This window comes from Haematobia irritans, chromosome 4, assembly GCF_050003625.1.
Source record: "Haematobia irritans isolate KBUSLIRL chromosome 4, ASM5000362v1, whole genome shotgun sequence".
NCBI classification, from domain to species: domain Eukaryota; kingdom Metazoa; phylum Arthropoda; class Insecta; order Diptera; family Muscidae; genus Haematobia; species Haematobia irritans.
This window is the reverse complement of record NC_134400.1, coordinates 218,687,144-218,707,620: the sequence shown is the minus strand read 5'-3', so window position 1 is coordinate 218,707,620 and position 20,477 is coordinate 218,687,144. Positions and strand designations below refer to the sequence as shown.

Genomic DNA, 20,477 nt, shown 5'->3' with positions numbered 1-20,477 from the left:
CTTTTTGTGATAGGTCATAAGGTCATCCAAAAAAAATTTTTCCCTGTATGCATGAGTGTCATTGTATTGAGTGCATTGGCTGGCTGTGTGGTGCATGTGCATGTATTGTGAAGATGAGATAGGGAGGGAGGGAGGGAGAGATAAGAGTTTGGATGTTGGGAAAAGTGTGTGGAGTTTTCTGATCGCCTAGTATTGATCAATCGTTGAAACCTAAAGTGATTCTTGAGAATGCTATTGATTTGTTTAGCATTCTAAAATGAGAGAAGAAATGCATGTGCATGTGTCGTGAAGATGAGACAGGGAGGGGGTGAGATAAGATTTTGGCTGTTGGGAAATTTTGTGTTATTCGATTTGATTTCTTGGTTGACTGTGTGGAGTTTTCTGATCGCCTAGTATTGAACAATCGCTGAAACTTAGATTTTGTGTTTGTTTATGTATCATAGAAGAATGGGTATGGAAAAGAGATAAGTGATTCTCTAGTTTGGCTGTCCCTATATGCATGATTGTCATTGTGTTGAGTGCATTGACTGGCTGTGTGGTGCATGTGCATGTATCATGAAGATGAGATAGGGATGGGGAGAGATAAGATTTAGGCTGTTGGGAAAATTCGATTTGACTTCTTGGTTTGCTGTGTGGAGTTTTCTGATCGCCTAGTATTGAACAATCGCTGAAACCTAGATTTGGAGGAAGAAGGTGTAGGGGGAAGAGATAAGTGTTTCACTGTTGGGAAATCCTATTGAATTGTTTGTCATTGCACAGAATGACCACCCAAGATGTATATGTATCGTGAAGATAAGGTATGGAGGGGGTGAGATAAGATTTTGGCTGTTGGGAAAATTTGAGTTATTCGATTTGATTTCTTGGTTGACTGTGTGGAGTTTTCTGATCGCCTAGTAAGATGTAAACATTGATGTCTAATTGCATACAAAATATCTATGAAAATCAGGCAATGTGTCTATTTGTTTAGATTTTTTATGTATTTGTTACTTTTTGAGAAGAAATGTGTATTTATAAAGGGATAAATATCTCATTCCTCGAAGAAATATATAGTATATTCATTTGAAATTTTAGTTCCCAATTGAATTCTAAACCCCGACTTAGCAATTCATATGCACGGAGTTTTACGTTGTGAATACAACATTTAAAAAAACTGAAAAAACGGAATTTTGTTAATTTTTTGGTGTTTTACAAAAAAAAAATCGAAGTTTTACGTTGTGAAAAAAGACAACATTTGTTAACAAACGAAAAAAAAAAACAGAAACGGACACGTTGTGAAAAAAACAACATTTGCTAACAAACGAAAAAAAACAGAAACGGACGTTGTGAATTTTTTTGGTGTTATACAAAAAAAATTAATAAATAAATCAAAACACGTAAAATACGTTGAGACTTTTTGTTGCAAAATAATAAATATAAACAAAAAAAGAAAAAAGAAAAGAATCGTACCTTTTAAGAAAAAATTGCGATTTGTTTCTTGTGCTGCAAAAATAATTAATAAAAGGTTTATTTATAAAAATTTAAAAAAGAAATATTTGAAAGAACTTTAAACAAAATGGAATCCCAAATGTTGACGTGCAAAGTATGCAGAAAAATGTTCAAAAGCCAAAATGCACTCCAAAAACATTTGCAGACACACAAAACGTGTAGTTTATGTGGTTTGATGGTGCGAAATGTCTATGCATTGAAATTACATATGGAAATTCACCAAGCGACAATGCATAGACAAGGTTTTGGACAACAACAGCAACAACAACAGCAACAACAACAGCAACAACAACAGCAACAACAACAGCAACAACAACAGCAACAACAACAGCAACAACACATAAACATGTCCGTGGGAGGTGGAATCTACCCCCAACAACAATATAATTGGGATCAGCAACCAGGGCTTAATCCAGGGTCCCAACAACAACAACATTTTAACTTGCTGCAGCATCCAGGACCTATCTTTCATCAACAATTGCTGCAGCAAAATCAAAACTTGGAGCAACACTCAAACATATTTGAGCAGCAACAGTTTAATTTCGACCAGCAACCAGGGCCTAGTCATGGTCAGAGGAATTTAAATAAAGTATGTGAAATATGCAACGTCTATGTAAACCCAATGAATTGGTTCAAACATCACCAGTCTCCGAATCACATACAAAGAAGTGATGTTATTATAAATAACCAATTTAGACAGACGATGACAGGATTTAAAAATCGTGTAGGAACTTATACGTACCTAACCGATATGAATACCATAGATATAAATGAGGTATTCGAAGAATGTAACAAGAGTTTACACCTGTTAATTTTAAATTCACTGGCGAAGAATAAAAGTCTGAAGATAAATATCCAACTAATTGGGGAATACATAAAGTTGGGTGGTGAAGAGCTCCAAATGCAACACATGTACCATGTGTCCAAAATGCAGAGACTGGTTATGTCAGACAACATTGAGGATTTCATTAAAAGGCATATTGAGGAAATAAAGAGTCAAATGGCGGATTTTCAGGAAAGAGACTCTGGATGGACTTTGACTCGAATTGAAAAATTTGAAATCAACATCAACAAATGGTCTGGCTTTTGTGGTTCCCAATATATTCCAACGCCACCAAAATTATATTCGAAAAAAGCATGTATCAATGTCAGAAATACGGATGAATACTGCTTCAAATGGAGTGTCATTTCGGCGTTAACTTCCCCAAAGCCAACCCACCCAACTCGAACTTCATCCTATCGAGTAGATATCAGGCAGCAGAATATTTTGTTAGAAAACAATATAAATTTAAATTTTGAAGGGCTAGAATTCCCTATGCCTGTGCAAGAAATCCCAAAATTTGAAAAGCTGAACCCAGGAGTTAGTATTAATGTATATGGGTATAACCGGAAAGATGACACTGTCATCGGGCCATACCACATATCCCAGAATGTTGTTCCAAATGGGGTACACATTAACTTGTTGTTGTTGGAGAGTGGGGGTAAAGCACATTATATTTGGATTAAAGACATGTCAAGGTAAGAAAAAAATCCTTCATTTCATTTTTTACTTAAATATTAATAAAATATTTTTTTTTTTTATTTTATTTGTTATAGATTATTATCTTCGCAGTTAACCAAAAATTGTAAGAAATTAAAAATTTGCGACAGATGCCTGCAATACACTTCAAACTCCGAAAAGTGGTCGAATCACTTAAAGGAATGTTCCAACATTGTAACCACCGTACCGGATGCAGGTAATAATTTTATTCGCTTTAAAAACATAAGTAAAACGATGGATGTCCCTTTCGTTGTGTATGCCGATTTTGAGTGCATACTAGAGAAAGATAGTTTAGGATCAACAATAAATAAGCACAAACCGTGTGCTTTTAGTTTTTATATAAAATGTAGTGTAGATAGTTCGTTAGATAGATTTAAGATTTATACTGGGGAGGATGCTGGGGAAAAATTTGTTAAATATTTAGATTTAGAATGTAGAGATATATACGAAAGGTATTTATCATTAAAAAAACCAATGTGTCCCTTATCACCTATTGAGGAATCCAGTTTTCACGCAGCTCAATTGTGTCACATTTGTGACAAAAATTTAGATACGGATAGGGTTAGGGATCATTGCCATATTACTGGAAAATATAGGGGGGCGGCCCATAATGAATGTAATTTAAATTATAAGATCCCAAAGTTTATACCAATCTTTTTCCATAACTTTTCGTCATATGACTGTCATCTATTTATTAAAGATTTACTAAACCTTATTCCTGGAAATACCTCAGTTATACCGCTAAATAAAGAATTATATATATCGGTATCTCATAAAATTAAATTTGATAATGGGGATCTTTTAGAATATAGGTTTTTAGATTCTTTAAGATTTATGCCTTCAAGCTTGGATAGCTTAGCTAAAAATCTGTTAGATGACAAAATGACTACGGTTAGATCTAATTTCTCAAATGACCACGAATTTAAATTAATGAGAAGGAAGGGTGTATTTTGTTATGAATACTTGGATTCATTTCAAAAACTTAAAGATATAAACCTTCCCTCTATAGAAAACTTCTACAGTAAATTAACCAACAAAAGTTGTAGTCAGGAGGACTACAATCACGCTATAGAAGTTTGGACAACATTTAATTGTAGAACACTTCAGGATTATATGGAGTTATATTTAAAAACGGATGTCCTTCTACTCACAGATATATTCGAAAACTTTCGAATCTTATGCAAAAGCATACATAAGCTGGATCCTTGCCAATATTTTACGGCGCCTGGTCTATCTTATGATGCTATGCTAAAGCTGATAACATCGGATGGTTTTAGCCTAGAATTGTTGAAGGATGTAGACACATACAACTTTATAAAAAATGGCATTCGTGGAGGTATTACTCAATGTAGTAAAAGATATCACAAAGCCAATAATAAATATATGAAAAACTTTAATCCTGATATTGTATCTACATTTTTATTATATCTTGATGTTAATAACCTATATGGATGGGCGATGCAGCAATTCTTACCATATGGTAATTTTAAATGGGTTGCAGAAGCTGACATTATTAGGGATCCTAACGTAATCAAAAATTTTAAATTCGATTCTCCTGAAGGGTATATTTATGAAGTTTCAATAAGTTGTCCACCCCATCTACATAATAAATTTAATGATTTACCTTTAGCGGCTGAAAACAAAAAAGTGGGAGGATCGAAACACAACAAACTTGTTGCAGATCTTACACCAAAAGAAAGGTATACCATCCACTACATGACACTAAAACAATGTTTAGAGCAGGGCTACGTTCTAAATGAAGTGCATAGGGTGCTTACTTTTAGTCAAAGACCATGGCTAAAGGAATATATTGACAAAAACAATGATTGTAGGAAAAAAACAAATATTGCTTTTGAAAAAAATTTCTTTAAACTATTGAACAATGCAGTATATGGCAAAACAATGGAAAATGTTGAAAAAAGAAAAGATGTGTCTATTGTAAAACAGTGGGCATATAGTGACAGGCGTAAGTTAGGTGCTGAAGCTCTAATTTCAAAACCAAACTTTCATAGTATATCCAAATTCACAGACAATTTTTGGGCTATTCAAATGAATAAAACAAAAATTGTTTATGATAAGCCAATATACTTAGGATTTTGTATTCTAGAATTAGCTAAGTGGAAAATGTATGACTTCCACTACAACTTTATGAAAGAAAAGTTTGGTGAAAGAATACAATTAAACTATATGGATACAGACTCTTTCATATACACCATCGAATCTGAAGATGTGTATGAAGAAATTAGACCTCATCTTACTACACATTTTGATACATCTGAGTATTCCGAAGATAATCCTTTCAATTTTCCTCTTGTAAATAAAAAGGAAATTGGATTAATGAAGGATGAAAACTGTGGTAAGATTATGACAGAGTTTGTCGGTTTAGGTCCAAAAATGTATTCATATACTGTTGAGGATGGTTATGAAATTAAAAAGGCTAAAGGTGTGAAAAAAAGTGTAATGGACAACTATAAAATTGATGACTATAGGAATTGTCTATTTACTAAAGAAAAAGTTTGTGATACAATGCTCACTTTTAGGTGTAAGCTACACAACATCTATACGAATGCCTTGAAAAAAGTTGTATTAAGTCCGTTGGATACAAAGCGTATGATCAAGGAAGATGGAATTAATACTTTCGCGTGGGGTCACCATGAAATTGAATCAAGTATGGAAAATATGCTAGTTGATATAGATGGCAATGGTCTAGATTTAGATTTAGGAGCAATCGAAACTGATTCCTCTTTAGAAAATTTAGTTCAACAATATACATCTGATTTTGATATGGATTTTAATGATCTAATGGATATAATTTTAATGTAAATACACTAAACTATTTATTATGTATTGTATGTATTTAAAAAATTTAACATTAAGAATTGTTATTTATATAGAAAAAATGTAATAAATAAAATGAAAAAATTGATGTATACATTTTTGTTTTATTTTTATTTATTTTAAAATTGATTATGGATATAAAGGTATGTATGGTTCATTGAAAAAAAAAAATTAAATAATTTTTCGCACATTTCCCGTCAATGGTGTATATTCAATATAGCGATCGTGAATTATTAAACAATATGCTATGGTGTTTGCAGGAATGGGTTTACTGGTTTCGAGTTCAATTCTGACATCTATGGGACCTTGTTTGACCATTTCATTTTGGTGGCTAACATCGATGACTGCCATGGGGGTGTTCTTAAATTCAGCGCTTGTTAGTAATGGTTGTGGTTCTTTCATATAAAAGCTGTGTTGAAATTTGGCGTACATGTCATATAGAATAGCATATCTATTATCATCAAATTTGAGATTAAGATCATCATATGGGTAAGTATCGGAATTTAGATGAACTTTTAAATTTACTAGATTACAATGTATAAACTTGTTGTTTTTTTCAAATACCACGATTACAAATCTGGGGCGCTCTCTATTTAATGAAAGCTTTACATTCCAATTACATTTTGTCGCATTTGGGAATGTAGGATTAAAGTGACAATCCCAACTCCGAAAAGCAAGCGGTAATGTGGTACCATCTTTAATCGTTTTTATAATTTTCAACTTTGTTATATCGGAAGCTTGCACATGTGGTATTCTCCATGTTATATTCTGTATCGTTAGTTTAACCATTTCTTCAGGCTTTGTGGAAAAGCAAGCATTATGATCATTTGAACTGCGCAACAAAATTAAGTCATGTTTACAGTTTAACACGATTTTATTGAAGTCCTCTGCGAAGCCCAACAATAATTTTAACGGAACATAAAAATTAAATGACCCGTTTTCCATGTCATTGTGTTTACTCCATCCTGCATTCAGCATCATATTCGAATCCAATTCATTGAGAGATAAATAATTTTTTATAGTACTCGCCATTCCTAAATAACGTGTTCTATCAATTTCAACCCCATTGATTTCATAACGAATCTCATCAAACATATGTGCTACACAATTATTTCGCAGTCTAGCATTTGGTGTTGCTATACCATCCATCAGCGTTATGAAGCCTTCTATGTAGATATAACTTTCAGATGGTAAGACATAGAGATCTTGATTTTGGATTGTTATTCTAATTTCATCATTATTTTTATATGACTGTATATATGGCATATAGCTATGATAATCCTTCTTAATAATGCTTTCATCAGAAAATGGTTTTTCTGCAACGCTTAATATTTCAGACATTTTTCTTAAGCTGTAGTTTTAAAGATTTTAGGAATAGTTTATTTTCTTTAGTTAATTTACGTTTTATAGATTGGGGCAGTATATTTTGTGTAATTAGCTTGGCTGCTCGTTCCGGAATGGAATCATTACCTATTTTATTGTAATATTTATTATAGATAATCATTTCGCTTTCGGTTTTAGATGAAATCGTAAAGTAATCTCTTCACCCCGAAAATTTATTATACGCCTTTCTTGATCCACAATCCAAACTTTTAGACAACTTATTTCCTTGACATTCACAGGTAAATAGATTAAATTCCTGGGTATCTCATCCATTTTATATCCTGGAGAGACATTCATAGCAAACTCATGTATTATATGCGACGGTGTGTTATTCATATATGATCCTGTGATTATATTACATTGGACTTGGATGGCATTCACTTTCATTATGTTCACTGATTGATGTGATTTATGTCGTGCATTAGGTAGCAAAATTCGATTGTTGAAGCCAAATAGCGCGCCAATAGAACGATCTTTGTTAAAATCAATAATATCGTGGGAGGAATATATTTCAATTTGAAGTGTATTATTATTAGCCTCAATCTCTAATATTTTGTTGATATTTTTCTTTACATATTCATGTTTTAAAAATTTAACAATATCCTCCAGTTCATAAGATCCCACCGGAATTTCAATGCAATCACCACCAATGTGGAAAAGATTGTTATCATAGTCAATATTTGGAATTGAATTATACGAATGAAAATCAACTAAAGCACATTCATATTCATCATTAAGTTGTATGGGTGGGAAATAATTGGTTATGAGCACCGACGATCTTCCGCTTAGGGCTAATGTAATTGACATTATGAAAACTTACTTTAGAATGAAAAACAAAATTAAGTTTCAATCTTCTTTATTTATTTTATATTACTAAATACACATCATAAAATTTCATTCTTATTAATCCATGAATTGTGGTCATTAGAAAATCCCAACCATTTAACATATGCTTGTTGACCTTTTGTTTTTAGAATTTTTTCAACGAGGTAAACATCAGGGTGTCGCGTTCGCAGAATTTCTTCTCTATAGAAACCTCCTTTTATTGGATTACCTTGATAATCTTCCAATAGATATGTGGTAGGATTAGTGTTTTGGATAGAACTTATTCGAAAAATTTCCGTACTGAAATTAGGTGTATATCCTTTTTCAAATATATTTTTATATTTACTTATGCGAACATAGTCACCAACATGGAAGTTTGAGGGTTTATATACTTTAAGATGATTGTAGGCAGTTTTTAAAATATAATCCTCATTATTTTTATTGACATCAATAGGAGCCATTTTTATTGTTCTGTGTATTTTCCGATTATATTGATTAACTAAATTTGGTAAAATGTCAATCCACTTATAGGAACCGTTGTATGAGAACTCTTTAAACATAAAATTTTTTAGTGTACGATTAAAGCGTTCTACGATGGATGCTTTCATCACACTAAATGTGGAGTAGTGGTTTATTGAGTACTTTTGCGTAAGACTTTTAAACTCTTTATTAAAAAATTCTTTACCATCGTCTGTTTGTAGATTTTTAGGTGTTCGACCTTTGTTCAATATTTTTCTAAATGCATTGGAAACATCATATGCATTCTTAGTTTTAGTTGGTTCTGCCCATGCGTATTTTGAAAATGTATCGATGACGGTTAAAATATATTTATATCCTCTATTTAAAGATGAATAAGTTCCCATTTCAACCAAATCAGCCTGCCAAAAGTCATCAATTCCTTTCATTATATATCTCCGACGGGGAAATTTTTTCCGGGCTTGAGTGTGTATCTCTTGTACTATTCCTCTTTTGGCCATTGTTACTTTGTAATTAAATTTGATTAATGAACTTGAGATGTTATTCGCATATCCGGCAGGACTGTAAATATATCCTTGATAATAGTTTTTAGCTGCGATATTTCTTGATGTATTGTATTGACTTCAATATTTAAGTCTTTTTTTAGTAATTCACGTGAGATTTCGATTTGTTTTTGTAAGTAAGTTCTGTTGACTGCGTCTGCACTTTCCACCGGTACCCCCACGTTTTTAATCTTTTTATTTTGGAAATCGATGTTATTATGCTTGTCAATAGCAATACCAAATATTTTCGGAACATATCTTTTCAACTCACTAGAATTTGAAAAGTGACCAAACTTATCGACGCTCATATCTCAATTGAATGCAATTGACAATTATCAGAATATTATATTGGCTTCCCTTAATTCTTCAATTATAGATATTATTTCATTGTTATGATTTGAATGGCCAGCTTGTTGAGATGCAATAAGAAGTTTTAAGCGTTCAACTAATTCATTCGGATCATCCCAATATATATAGTTTGGTTTATTTAAATTTAGGCTCATTAAACCTTTACCAGTGTAAGTGTCACCAAAAAGTTTCTGGATAATCCTTTTATATTTATATCCTTTATTCCCTCGTATTTGACCAACAGAATCATAGTTCTTGCGATGAGCATTTGTTCCCAAAAGAATTTTCTTGTATATATCCAATTCCAGTGAATCATACTTTTGTGGCTGTTTATGGGTGATTAATTCAAACAAGCCTGGCGTGTTTGCCCACGATTGATTCCCAACAACAATCTTATCATCGCTAATGTTAATAGGACTGTTTCCCAATTTCCACACTCCATTTTCGTCTTTATATGGTCCATATACAGTATCGAGAGTTTGATCATTAAAAAGTTTAGTTAAATTAATAGTATAGAAATTATCATCTTCCAATTGTGAAAAATAATTTTCTGAATTTTCTTTATTGTCGCTGTCTTCATCACTTTGAGAATCCAGTTTAGAATTTATAATTTTTTGAGAGTGTTTATTAAAATTTGATTTAGGAGGTTCGGTCTTTATTGGTGTGCTACTTTCAAACTTAAAAGTAGGAAGTTCTTTATTTCGCTGTTTCATTTTCTCATTTTTTAATTTCATTAAATTATTCAATGGATCTGTTAAAGGCTTGAATACATTTTCCAGTTTATGTGAAGCGTCGTCTTCTCCTAATTTTATGCTTTGAAATTTTTTTCTCAAAATTTTTCGAGATTTTATTAATTCTTTCAATATTTTTTCATTCATATTGTATCACCAATAGAAATCTTTTGAATTATTTTAAACCGATAATGCTAACTGATGTATCGCTTTCGAACCGCTTTCGAACCGCTTTCGGACCGCTTCCGTACTGCTTCCGAATCGCTTTCGTACGGCTTTCGAACTGCTTAGATAAGTAAAGAACCGTCCTTAAAATAATTTCAAATCGGTTGCAGATGAGAAGGGGGTGTAAGTAGACGTCTGCATACAGTGGAAAGACATATACTACTAAGGTGTAATAAATATGTCAAAACCTTTTCTATATCTTCCATCAGCGATTTCATCGTCTTTGCTTATAACCATAAAACCATACCTATCCCTCCAACATTCACGACATATATCCACAAACATTTTATAGGACATATCGCTACCCACATGGTCATTAAATATATGTTTCATATTCGTTTCATCTTGCTTAAAAACAACAATTATGTTTGCATTATCCCGTATCAAATGTTTTGGTATGCGACTGTAAGTTTGGCATAAGTAAAATGAGTCTACATTTTTGTGACGACCCATAGAGAAATAATCACGAATATTATTCTGTTTATCGCATGCGACATCATCAAATATCATTATAGAGTTTCGTTTTGCTTCATGTGGCGGTATAACATCGTCGTTGTTGTTATATATGAAGTATCCCATACCACTTATAGGCTCAATTAGTCTTCTCAGGTATTCATATTTGGGTTGATATAACGATTTTGAGTATAAATATATATTTTCAAATGTTAGCCCATTTTCACTTTCTATAAGGCTTATCATAACATTAGTTTTTCCGCAATTTGATGGGCCCACAATTAGACATCGAATGGAATCGGGTAACAATGAACCATGTTTCGATTTATTAGGTTTCGCTTGCGTAAAATCTAGATCACGAACAGAAATACTTGTATCCTGTTTAAGTAAACGCATATTGACGACTAATTTATTATTAAACTGACCAAATAAATTTATGTGTTTATTTTTAGTTGAGAGCATATATATGTTTGTATTTCGGAAGAGACAAGTCAATCGCAAACGATCCATACAAGGAAGAGGATTCGTAAACAATTTAATCAACGCCTTACCCATTGAGCTACATTTACCCGGATACCAATTTTGTGGACCAGGAACAAAACTCGATAAAAGATTGAAAAGGGGTGATAAAGGGATAAATGCTTTGGATGCAGCCTGTAAAATTCATGATATAGCTTATTCACGAAGCTCAGATATTGAAAAACGCCACAAAGCAGATAAGGAACTCTTAGAGAGGGCGTGGGAGAGAGTAAAAGCTAACGAAAGTACTTGGGGTGAAAAATTAAATGCTTATTTAGTCTCCAACGCAATGAAAGCAAAACTAAAACTTGGCATGGGTATGAGGAAGAAAAAAGCATGCGGACGTACAATTTTCAATTCAACAATTAAAAAAGCCAACACACTACTAAAGAAGCAAAAACCTGTTGATATTAACTCTGCAATAAAAATCGCTCGGAAGGTTATTAATTCATCATTCAAAGGGAAAAAGTCACATGTCGTCATCCCAAGAGTTATTAATGTTCCTAAAATTGGCGGTTTTCTACCATTGGTTCCTATTATAACAGCACTAGGTGCCTTGGGTGCAATATCTTCGGGTGTATCATCGATAGCAAGAACAATTAACACTGCTAAAGATGCTAAAAAGCAACTAGAAGAGAGTATGCGTCACAACAAAAGTATGGAGTCAATTGCTATGGGTAAAGGACTTTATCTTAAACCATACAAAACTGGTATGGGTATTACCCTAAATAATACGGATACAAAAAACTAATATCTAAGCTACCTAACAGACCGCTGACAGATATAGACATACAAATATTTGGGAAAGAATATATACCACATTTTCGAGGAGTCTTTATGCGAGATAATCTTCCGAAAAAATGTCAAACAAAAGAATGTGGTGTAGTAAACTTAGACTCAAGTATAGGATCTGGAACTCATTGGGTAGCATATTATAAAAACCACAAAGAAATTGAATACTTTGACAGTTTTGGAAATCTTCAACCCCCACTAGAAATATTGGTTTATTTAGGTCCCAATATCAAATATAATTATCAACGAGAGCAAAGGTTTAATACATTCAATTGCGGTCATTTATGTTTACAATTTTTACTCCAAATTGTATCACAAAAAAAAAAAATAAATAAATAATGTTTAATGTTCTCTGTTATTTGAATATAAAAGCAAGATGAGACTTTCCTTGATTTAGTTGGCTACGAAATATTGTCCGTTATACTTCGAATCATGTATGTACCGGATTTTGTATTGGTGGACTTTCAATACTGTCATGGGAATGATGACAGCATATATATAAAAGAATTGGCGTATATGCGAGGCTATTCTGTCGTACCCAGCTATTTCCTATTCAAACCCCCTTTCGATAACAGAGAACTAGTCAAGGAGGGTAAACGGAAAAACACATATTGTAAAAAATATGTTCACGGCTTAGATTGGAAAGATGGTGATATAAATTACACTGAAGTTGGCGATGCCTTGGAACCACTAAATAGTTATAAGTATGTGTTTGTTTTTGGACAAATTAAGAAAGAATTCCTTCAAAAATATTTAAATACAAATATTGTAAATCTAGAGTATAGAACAATTTTCCAAAATATGAGAAGCTACTATACGCATTGCCCTATGCATAAAGATAGGAAATTCAAGTGTGCTGTAAATAATATATTTAAATTATTTATATATATAGAGAAATTTTATGAATCTATAGAGGAAATTATTTATGAAGAAATACAAAACTAAACAATATTTCTAAACAAAAAAATAAATAAATAAATCTAAATAAAATAAAATTCATCTGTGTTTCAATTCATAAATTTTACATGTATTCCAATATCAAATATAATTATCAATTAATGTAAAGCTCTGAAATGTAAACTTGATATTTAACACCCTCATTTTCTGAATATAAAAGCAAGATGAGACTTTTTTATATTTAGTTGGCTTCGTAAAATTGTCGGTTGTACTTCTCATCATGGTCAATTTTCAAAAATCAGATTTTGTATTGGTGGACTTTCAACATTGTTTTGGAAATAATGATTGCATATATATAAAGGAATTGGCGTATATGCAAGGCGGTTCCGTTGTACCAAACTATTTTTTATTCAAACCTCCTTTCGATAGGAGGGAACTTGTCAAGGAGGCCAAACGGAAAAATGTACATTATAAGAAATTTATTACTGGCTTAGATTGGAAAGATGGCGATGTAAATTACACTGAAGTCGGCGAGGTCTTAGCACCCTTAAATAGTTTTAAGTATGTGTTTGTCTTTGGAAAAATTAAAAAAGAGTTTCTTGAAAAATATCTAAGCACAAATGTTATAAATCTAGAATATAGAACTGTTTTCCCAAATATGAGAAACTATTATACCCATTGTCCTATACATGAAGATAGGAAATTTAAGTGTGCTGTAAGTAACCTATTTAAACTATTAAGATATATAGAATGGCATGATTGTATAGATGACATGATTAGTAAGACAATAAAAAATGAAAATTGTTCACAACAGTAACCCATATGCTTTAGTATGTATACTGCGGTGGGATTATTTAGTTTTATAATTTTTTCTTGTTCTTGTCCACCCAAATTCAAACTAATTCCAAATAAATGAGAAGAAACATATATGATATTAAAATGTTATTTTATTTTATATTACTTTGTTTAAACTTAAATTATTTTTAAAATTTTTGCATCAGGATGTAAATAGAGTAAATCTTCCAACATTTCCCTATGACTTTCCGGGTCCATGTCATTATCTGCAATCCTCATTAAGTCATCCAATGATATTTCACTGAGGAAATGTTGGCCCTCCGGTATATTCTGTTCTTCCACTTGCATGTTGTTTAGGATTCGATCATTCAGATTTACATTTTCATCCTCATCATCGCTGAATATAATTTGGGATGGTGGTAAGGCCATTTTTTTCTCGTGATGTTGAGTTGACGAAGGCTGAATTGAAACTGTCCCTATGAGTTTCTTTTGGACACTCTTTGAAAAACTGAAAATTCATAAATTTTCGAATTCCATTGTAGTGAATGGAAATTCGATGCATTTGAGATAATTTTTTGTTTGGACACTTGTAGTTTTCAAAACACTCAAAATATTCTATAAGCAATACATTATGAAATGCGATTTCTATTGCATGTTTGTTGTTTCTCAAACCCTATGACAAATTCTAAAAATTGACAAGAAAAAAAACACAATGGTTTTGTTTCGAATTTCATTCTTTATTTAAAATTTTCATTTTTTTCTTTTAATAATTAATATGGTGCGTAAAATGGATCGGAGGACAAACACTGTTTCAACTCCAATCTGCTAATTGGATTCTCCTTATCGTCTGAAATAGACACTTTTGAAACAGAAAATTCTCCAGAATCTATACGTTGAATTGTATCATCATCCAGGCTGTTAAATCTTTTGGGTAAATATAAGATTTGATCATCCACCAAACGCAGCACTATAGAATCCCCATACTTTGTAGTTGTCCTATAGCATCCTTCAATAGAATAGTCCTTATGTGTAACCATATCCTTAATATGTAGGATACGTTTTAAATTTTTTTCATTGAAAATGGACACGACATCTATAGCACCGGACATATTTATTTATTTATTTATTCTAATTCAATTACGTTTTCTGAACTGTGGTATAATTCCAGAGAGCATATGGCTTTTATAAGCGATTGTTCAATCCCAGGCGATCAGAAAACTCCACACAGCCAATCAAGAAATGAAAACGAATAACACAAATATTCGTTTTCATTTCTCAGTCCGAAGATTTTTTGAATGACCTTGCGACCTATCATAGAAAGCCCATTAAAAAAAGGCCCATGGACAGACACTCTGCCTCTGATTTTAGAATGCTAAACAAATCAATAGCATTCTCAACAGTGAAACACTTATCTCTTCACCCTACCCCTTTTTTCTATGACACATAAACAAACACCAAATCTAGGTTTCAGCGATCGTTCAATACTAGGCGATCAGAAAACTCCACACAGCCAACCAAGAAGTCAAATCGAATAACACAAATTTTCCCAACAGCCAAAATCTTATCTCACCCCATCCCTATCTCATCTTCATGATACATGCACATGCACCACACAGCCAGTCAATGCACTGAACACAATGACACTCATGCATATAGGGACAGCCAAACTAGAGAATCACTTATCTCTTCACCCTATCCCTTCTTCTATGGCACATAAATGAACACCAAATCTAGGTTTCAGCGATTGTTCAATACTAGGCGATCAGAAAACTCCACACAGTCAACCAAGAAATCAAATCGAATAACACAAAATTTCCCAACAGCCAAAATCTTATCTCACCCCCTCCCTATCTCATCTTCACGACACATGCACATGCATTTCTTCAAAATCTCAGGCGGTCACTTTGTCTCCCATTTTAGAATGCTAAACAAATCAATAGCATTCTCAACAGCGAATCACTTATCTCTTCACCCTATCCCTTCTTCTATGGCACATAAATAAACACCAAATCTAGGTTTCAACGATTGTTCAATACTAGGCGATCAGAAAACTCCACACACTTTTCCCAACAGCCAAAATCTTATCTCACCCCATCCCTATCTCATCTTCATGATACATGCACATGCACCACACAGCCAGTCAATGCACTGAACACAATGACACTCATGCATATAGGGACAGCCAAACTAGAGAATCACTTATCTCTTCACCCTATCCCTTCTTCTATGGCACATAAATGAACACCAAATCTAGGTTTCAGCGATTGTTCAATACTAGGCGATCAGAAAACTCCACACAGTCAACCAAGAAATCAAATCGAATAACACAAAATTTCCCAACAGCCAAAATCTTATCTCACCCCCTCCCTATCTCATCTTCACGACACATGCACATGCATTTCTTCAAAATCTCAGGCGGTCACTTTGTCTCCCATTTTAGAATGCTAAACAAATCAATAGCATTCTCAACAGCGAATCACTTATCTCTTCACCCTATCCCTTCTTCTATGGCACATAAATAAACACCAAATCTAGGTTTCAACGATTGTTCAATACTAGGCGATCAGAAAACTCCACACACTTTTCCCAACAGCCAAACTCTTATCTCTCCCCATCCCTATCTCATCTTCACGATACATGCACATGCATTTCTTCAGAATCTCAGACGATCACTCTGTCTCTCATTTTAGAATGCTAAACAAATCAATAGCATTCTCAAGAATCACTTTAGGTTTCAACGATTGATCAATACTAGGCGATCAGAAAACTCCACACACTTTTCCCAACATCCAAACTCTTATCTCTCCCTCCCTCCCTATCTCATCTTCACAATACATGCACATGCACCACACAGCCAGCCAATGCACTCAATACAATGACACTCATGCATACAGGGAAAATTTTTTTTGGATGACCTTATGACCTATCATAGAAAGCCCATTAAAAAAAGCCCATTAAAAAAGCCCATAAAAAAAGGCCATTAAAGTGGATCAGTCTATACGTATTACACTACTCAAAAACAAAACGAAAATATTTGCGGTTTGTGAATAACATTTGAAATATTTCATTTTGTGGTGAAATCTAACCAAGAAAACATCGTTGGTGCCTGTTGGGTTATATAGACATTATTTCACAATAATGACCATTTATATGAAAAGATTATCAATGAAATTCTTGTATTGTGCTATTAATTGAAGAGCTCATTATTTAACTTCTAATAAAAATATTATGAAGAAACCTTTGTTATGCTTTTTTTATTTTTTACAACATTCGACATGGAATAACTCGACAACAGTGCATGGATGAACTTAATTAATTCAATTTTGGCGATATTTATCAATGGTGCGGTGAATTTAACCAAAGTTGTAGTTCGCTCCAATACGAATTTCATGAAGATCGTCCAATATCAGTTGCTGTTCCGGAAACTATTGATGCTGTGCGGCATCGGATATTGCAAGATCGTCATTTAACCTATCGTGAGATTGAAACAACCTTAGGCATTAGTGCGACCAACATACATCCAATATTGCATGAAAATTTGACAGTCGAAAAAATTTTTTCGCGTTGGATCCCACAGAAATTCTCAATCGCTCAAAAAAAAGGCTCGTGTCGATTGGTCGAAAGAAATGCTTAAAAAACATCAACGCGGTGCTTCGAAACACGTGAATTTACGCGTATGTGCCCGAAAGTAAACAGTAGTTGACTATATAGGTGTTTCAAGATGAGCCAAATACAACAAAAGATGCGGAAAAACTGCAATGCAATCGTACCCCAAGAACGTAAAATCGTACCCCTAGAACGAAGAATCGTACCACTAGAACACAACCATTTGTTTGGCAGTTGTCTTCTAAGATATCAGAAAAACCAACCGCTGAAGACGGATCACTTTTAACCACGACAATTCGAGATGTGGCTCATTGACTTAAAAAACTGTATTTTTGAGCAACCATAATATCGATTTGATCGGTCATCCACCGTATAGTCCACATTTGGCACCAAATAACTTATTTTCATTCCCCTACGTAAAAAAATAAAATGAGAGGTCCATGTTTTTCGACACCTGAAGAAGCGGTTGATTCGTTCAGAATGCATATTTTGGAGATACTACACGCAGAGTGGCAAACGTGTTTCGACAATTGGTTCAAACGCATGCAAAAGTGTATAGATTGCAATTTTCGATGATTAACAGGTTGGCTGATAAGTCCCCGGTCAAACAAAGAAAAACACATTTTTTTGCCAAAATTCGTTTTTATTATTCAACATAGTGCCCTTCAAGAGCGATACAACGATTATACCGACCTTCCAATTTTTTGATACCATTTTGGTAGTACTCCTTCGGTTTTGCCTCAAAATAGGCCTCAGTTTCGGCGATCACCTTCATTGCAGCCAAATTTTTTCCCTGCGAGCATCGTTTTGAGGTCTGAGAACAAGAAAAAGTCGCTGGGGGCCAGATCTGGAGAATACGGTAGGTGGGGAAACAAAGACTTGTGGTACGGTGCGTTGTCTTGGAGGAACAACACTTTTTTCTTCTTCATACGGGGCCGTTTTGCCGCGATTCCGACCTTCAAACGCTCCAATAACGCCATATAATAGTCACTGTTGATGGTTTTTCCCTTCTCCAGATAATCGATAAAAATTATTCCATGCGCATGAAAAAATGGACGAGACAACACGTACACTGAGGTGGCAGCCGCTGGCCGATGGCTGGTATCCATCGGGTCAATCCGGTGCGTAGAACCCGCTTTTTTCGTGTTGGAGAAGGTGCATCCCGGGGAGCCTTCTCCGCCTGCTTTTGGTCCGAGCCGGGATAGAGGAAAACCCCGGACCATGGTACTGTGCCGTCTGCCGAAATCGAATTCACCATCGCTCGGTTTCGGTGAGGTGTAACCGGTGCATGGAATGGGTGCACTTCCGGAATTGCTCCGGCCTAACATCGCTGCGGGAGTATAGTCAAACTGACTTCGTGGCAGGATGCTGTGCCAATGACAGCAGCAGTGGGTCATCTGATTATGTGACCCCACCGACTTCTCCCGCACAACAATATTCTCCGCCGCAGCATCTTACACCGAATATTGTTGTACCAGTTCCGGAGAGTGCAACATTTTTGCAATTTAATTGCAACGGGCTCCGTGGTAAGATTAGTGAGATCGTAGACTTTATGAATCGGAAAAGGATAAGGGTCGCGGCGATCCAGGAAACAAAGCTGAATCCCACCTGCAGCCTACGACATTGTGATGGGTACAATGTCCTACGGAAGGATCGCACAAGAAATGGAGGTGGTGGCCTGGCTTTCATATTACACCGTTCCGTGCAGTATAGACCTATCACGCTTGTGCTAGACACTAATGACCCGTACATGGAATGTATGGGGGTAGCAGTTAAGTGTGGGGCTGCCGAGATAGAGCTATACAATGTGTACATACCGCCGGTTGGTAGCTGTGCTCCTGGTTATAGCCCAAACATTGAGTGGTTGTTGAGCGGGCATAACCGATTGGTTCTAGGAGATTTTAATGCCCACCATGAACTCTGGCATTCTCTCCTGGGTAATGACCAGAGGGGCATAGCTTTGGCAGAGCAGATAGACGACTCCACATTTTGCACGGTGAACGAAGAGGCCCCCACGAGAATTATGGGTGACTGCAGCAGTTCGCCAGACTTATCGTTAGCATCGCCTGGTCTGATAAATGACGTCTCCTGGCAACCCGTCATTTCATTGGGTTCGGACCACCTCCCCATAATTCTCACCATCAACCGACCCTCCGATTTCATAACCTCTGAACGCCGGACGTTTATTAATCAAAAGAAAGCCAACTGGGAAGGCTTCAGAGAATACACCGATCGCCGCTTCAGTGAGCTCCCGTCCCCCTCACATGTTCATGTTGCCCAGAGGGAGTTCCGGGACATCATCAACGCAGCAGCCGCTCGCTTCATACCCGCTGGTCGAATTGCCCAGGTGAGGCCCAACTTCCCAGCCGAAGCGGCGGGACTCGCAGACGAGCGTGATGAACGCCGTCGTGCTAACCCTGCTGATCCTAGAATCAGAGAACTAAATCTAGAGATTAGTAAGATAGTCGACGAGCACAAGCGGAACACTTGGTTAGAGCACCTGAAGCAATGTAACTTAGGAACAGGAACTGGTAAATTGTGGTCAACAGTTAGAGCCCTCTCGAACCCCTCCACAAGGGATGATGGGATTTCAGTCACATTTGGCGACGTGACTGTGACTGATCCGAAGAGGTGCGCCAAATACTTCAACCGACAGTTTGTCGAGCATCCCGAGAGTGATAGAGCGAAAAGGAGAGCCACCCGTCGTGTACGTGGTCTCCGAGCCGATGACACACCACAATTTACTGCAGTCGAAGTTACCAATGTCATCAACAGCGCGAAACCATCTAAGGCGCTGGGCCCTGACGGAATTTCAATGCTAATGCTGAAGCATCTGGGAATACTGGGAGTTGAGTACCTGACCAGACTCGTCAATTTGTCTTTGGAATCACACATTATACCCGATGTCTGGAAAATGGGAAGGGTGATTCCACTACTGAAACCGGGCAAAGATTCGAGCAAAGGTGAATCGTACAGACCGATATCCCTTCTGTCGCCAGTAGCCAAGACACTTGAGGCATT

General features: G+C 35.2%; 2 protein-coding genes across 2 annotated transcripts; both read left to right on the top strand.

The window, feature by feature from the left end:
- The first annotated feature begins 1,831 nt into the window (after positions 1–1,831).
- On the top strand, positions 1,832–5,848 carry LOC142235996 (uncharacterized). Its single transcript, XM_075307246.1, has 3 exons — positions 1,832–3,003; positions 3,082–3,221; positions 3,726–5,848. Exons 1-3 carry the CDS (start codon positions 1,832–1,834, stop codon positions 5,846–5,848), a joined length of 3,435 nt encoding a protein of 1,144 aa, XP_075163361.1.
- A 230-nt stretch (positions 5,849–6,078) lies between these two features.
- LOC142236112 (uncharacterized) lies at positions 6,079–13,676 on the top strand. Its single transcript, XM_075307364.1, has 2 exons — positions 6,079–6,352; positions 11,300–13,676. Exons 1-2 carry the CDS (start codon positions 6,349–6,351, stop codon positions 12,115–12,117), a joined length of 822 nt encoding a protein of 273 aa, XP_075163479.1. The 5' UTR covers positions 6,079–6,348; the 3' UTR covers positions 12,118–13,676.
- Positions 13,677–20,477: the final 6,801 nt, after the last annotated feature.

Bases quoted from the DNA above. Each gene is read 5' to 3' on its own strand.
- LOC142235996 (XM_075307246.1), top strand. From the start codon at position 1,832: ATGTCCGTGGGAGGTGGAATCTACCCCCAACAACAATATAATTGGGAT. The intron at 3,004-3,081 runs GTAAGAAAAAAA...TATTTGTTATAG, and splicing joins TGGATTAAAGACATGTCAAG to ATTATTATCTTCGCAGTTAA. The intron at 3,222-3,725 runs GTAATAATTTTA...TATTTATTAAAG, and splicing joins AACCACCGTACCGGATGCAG to ATTTACTAAACCTTATTCCT.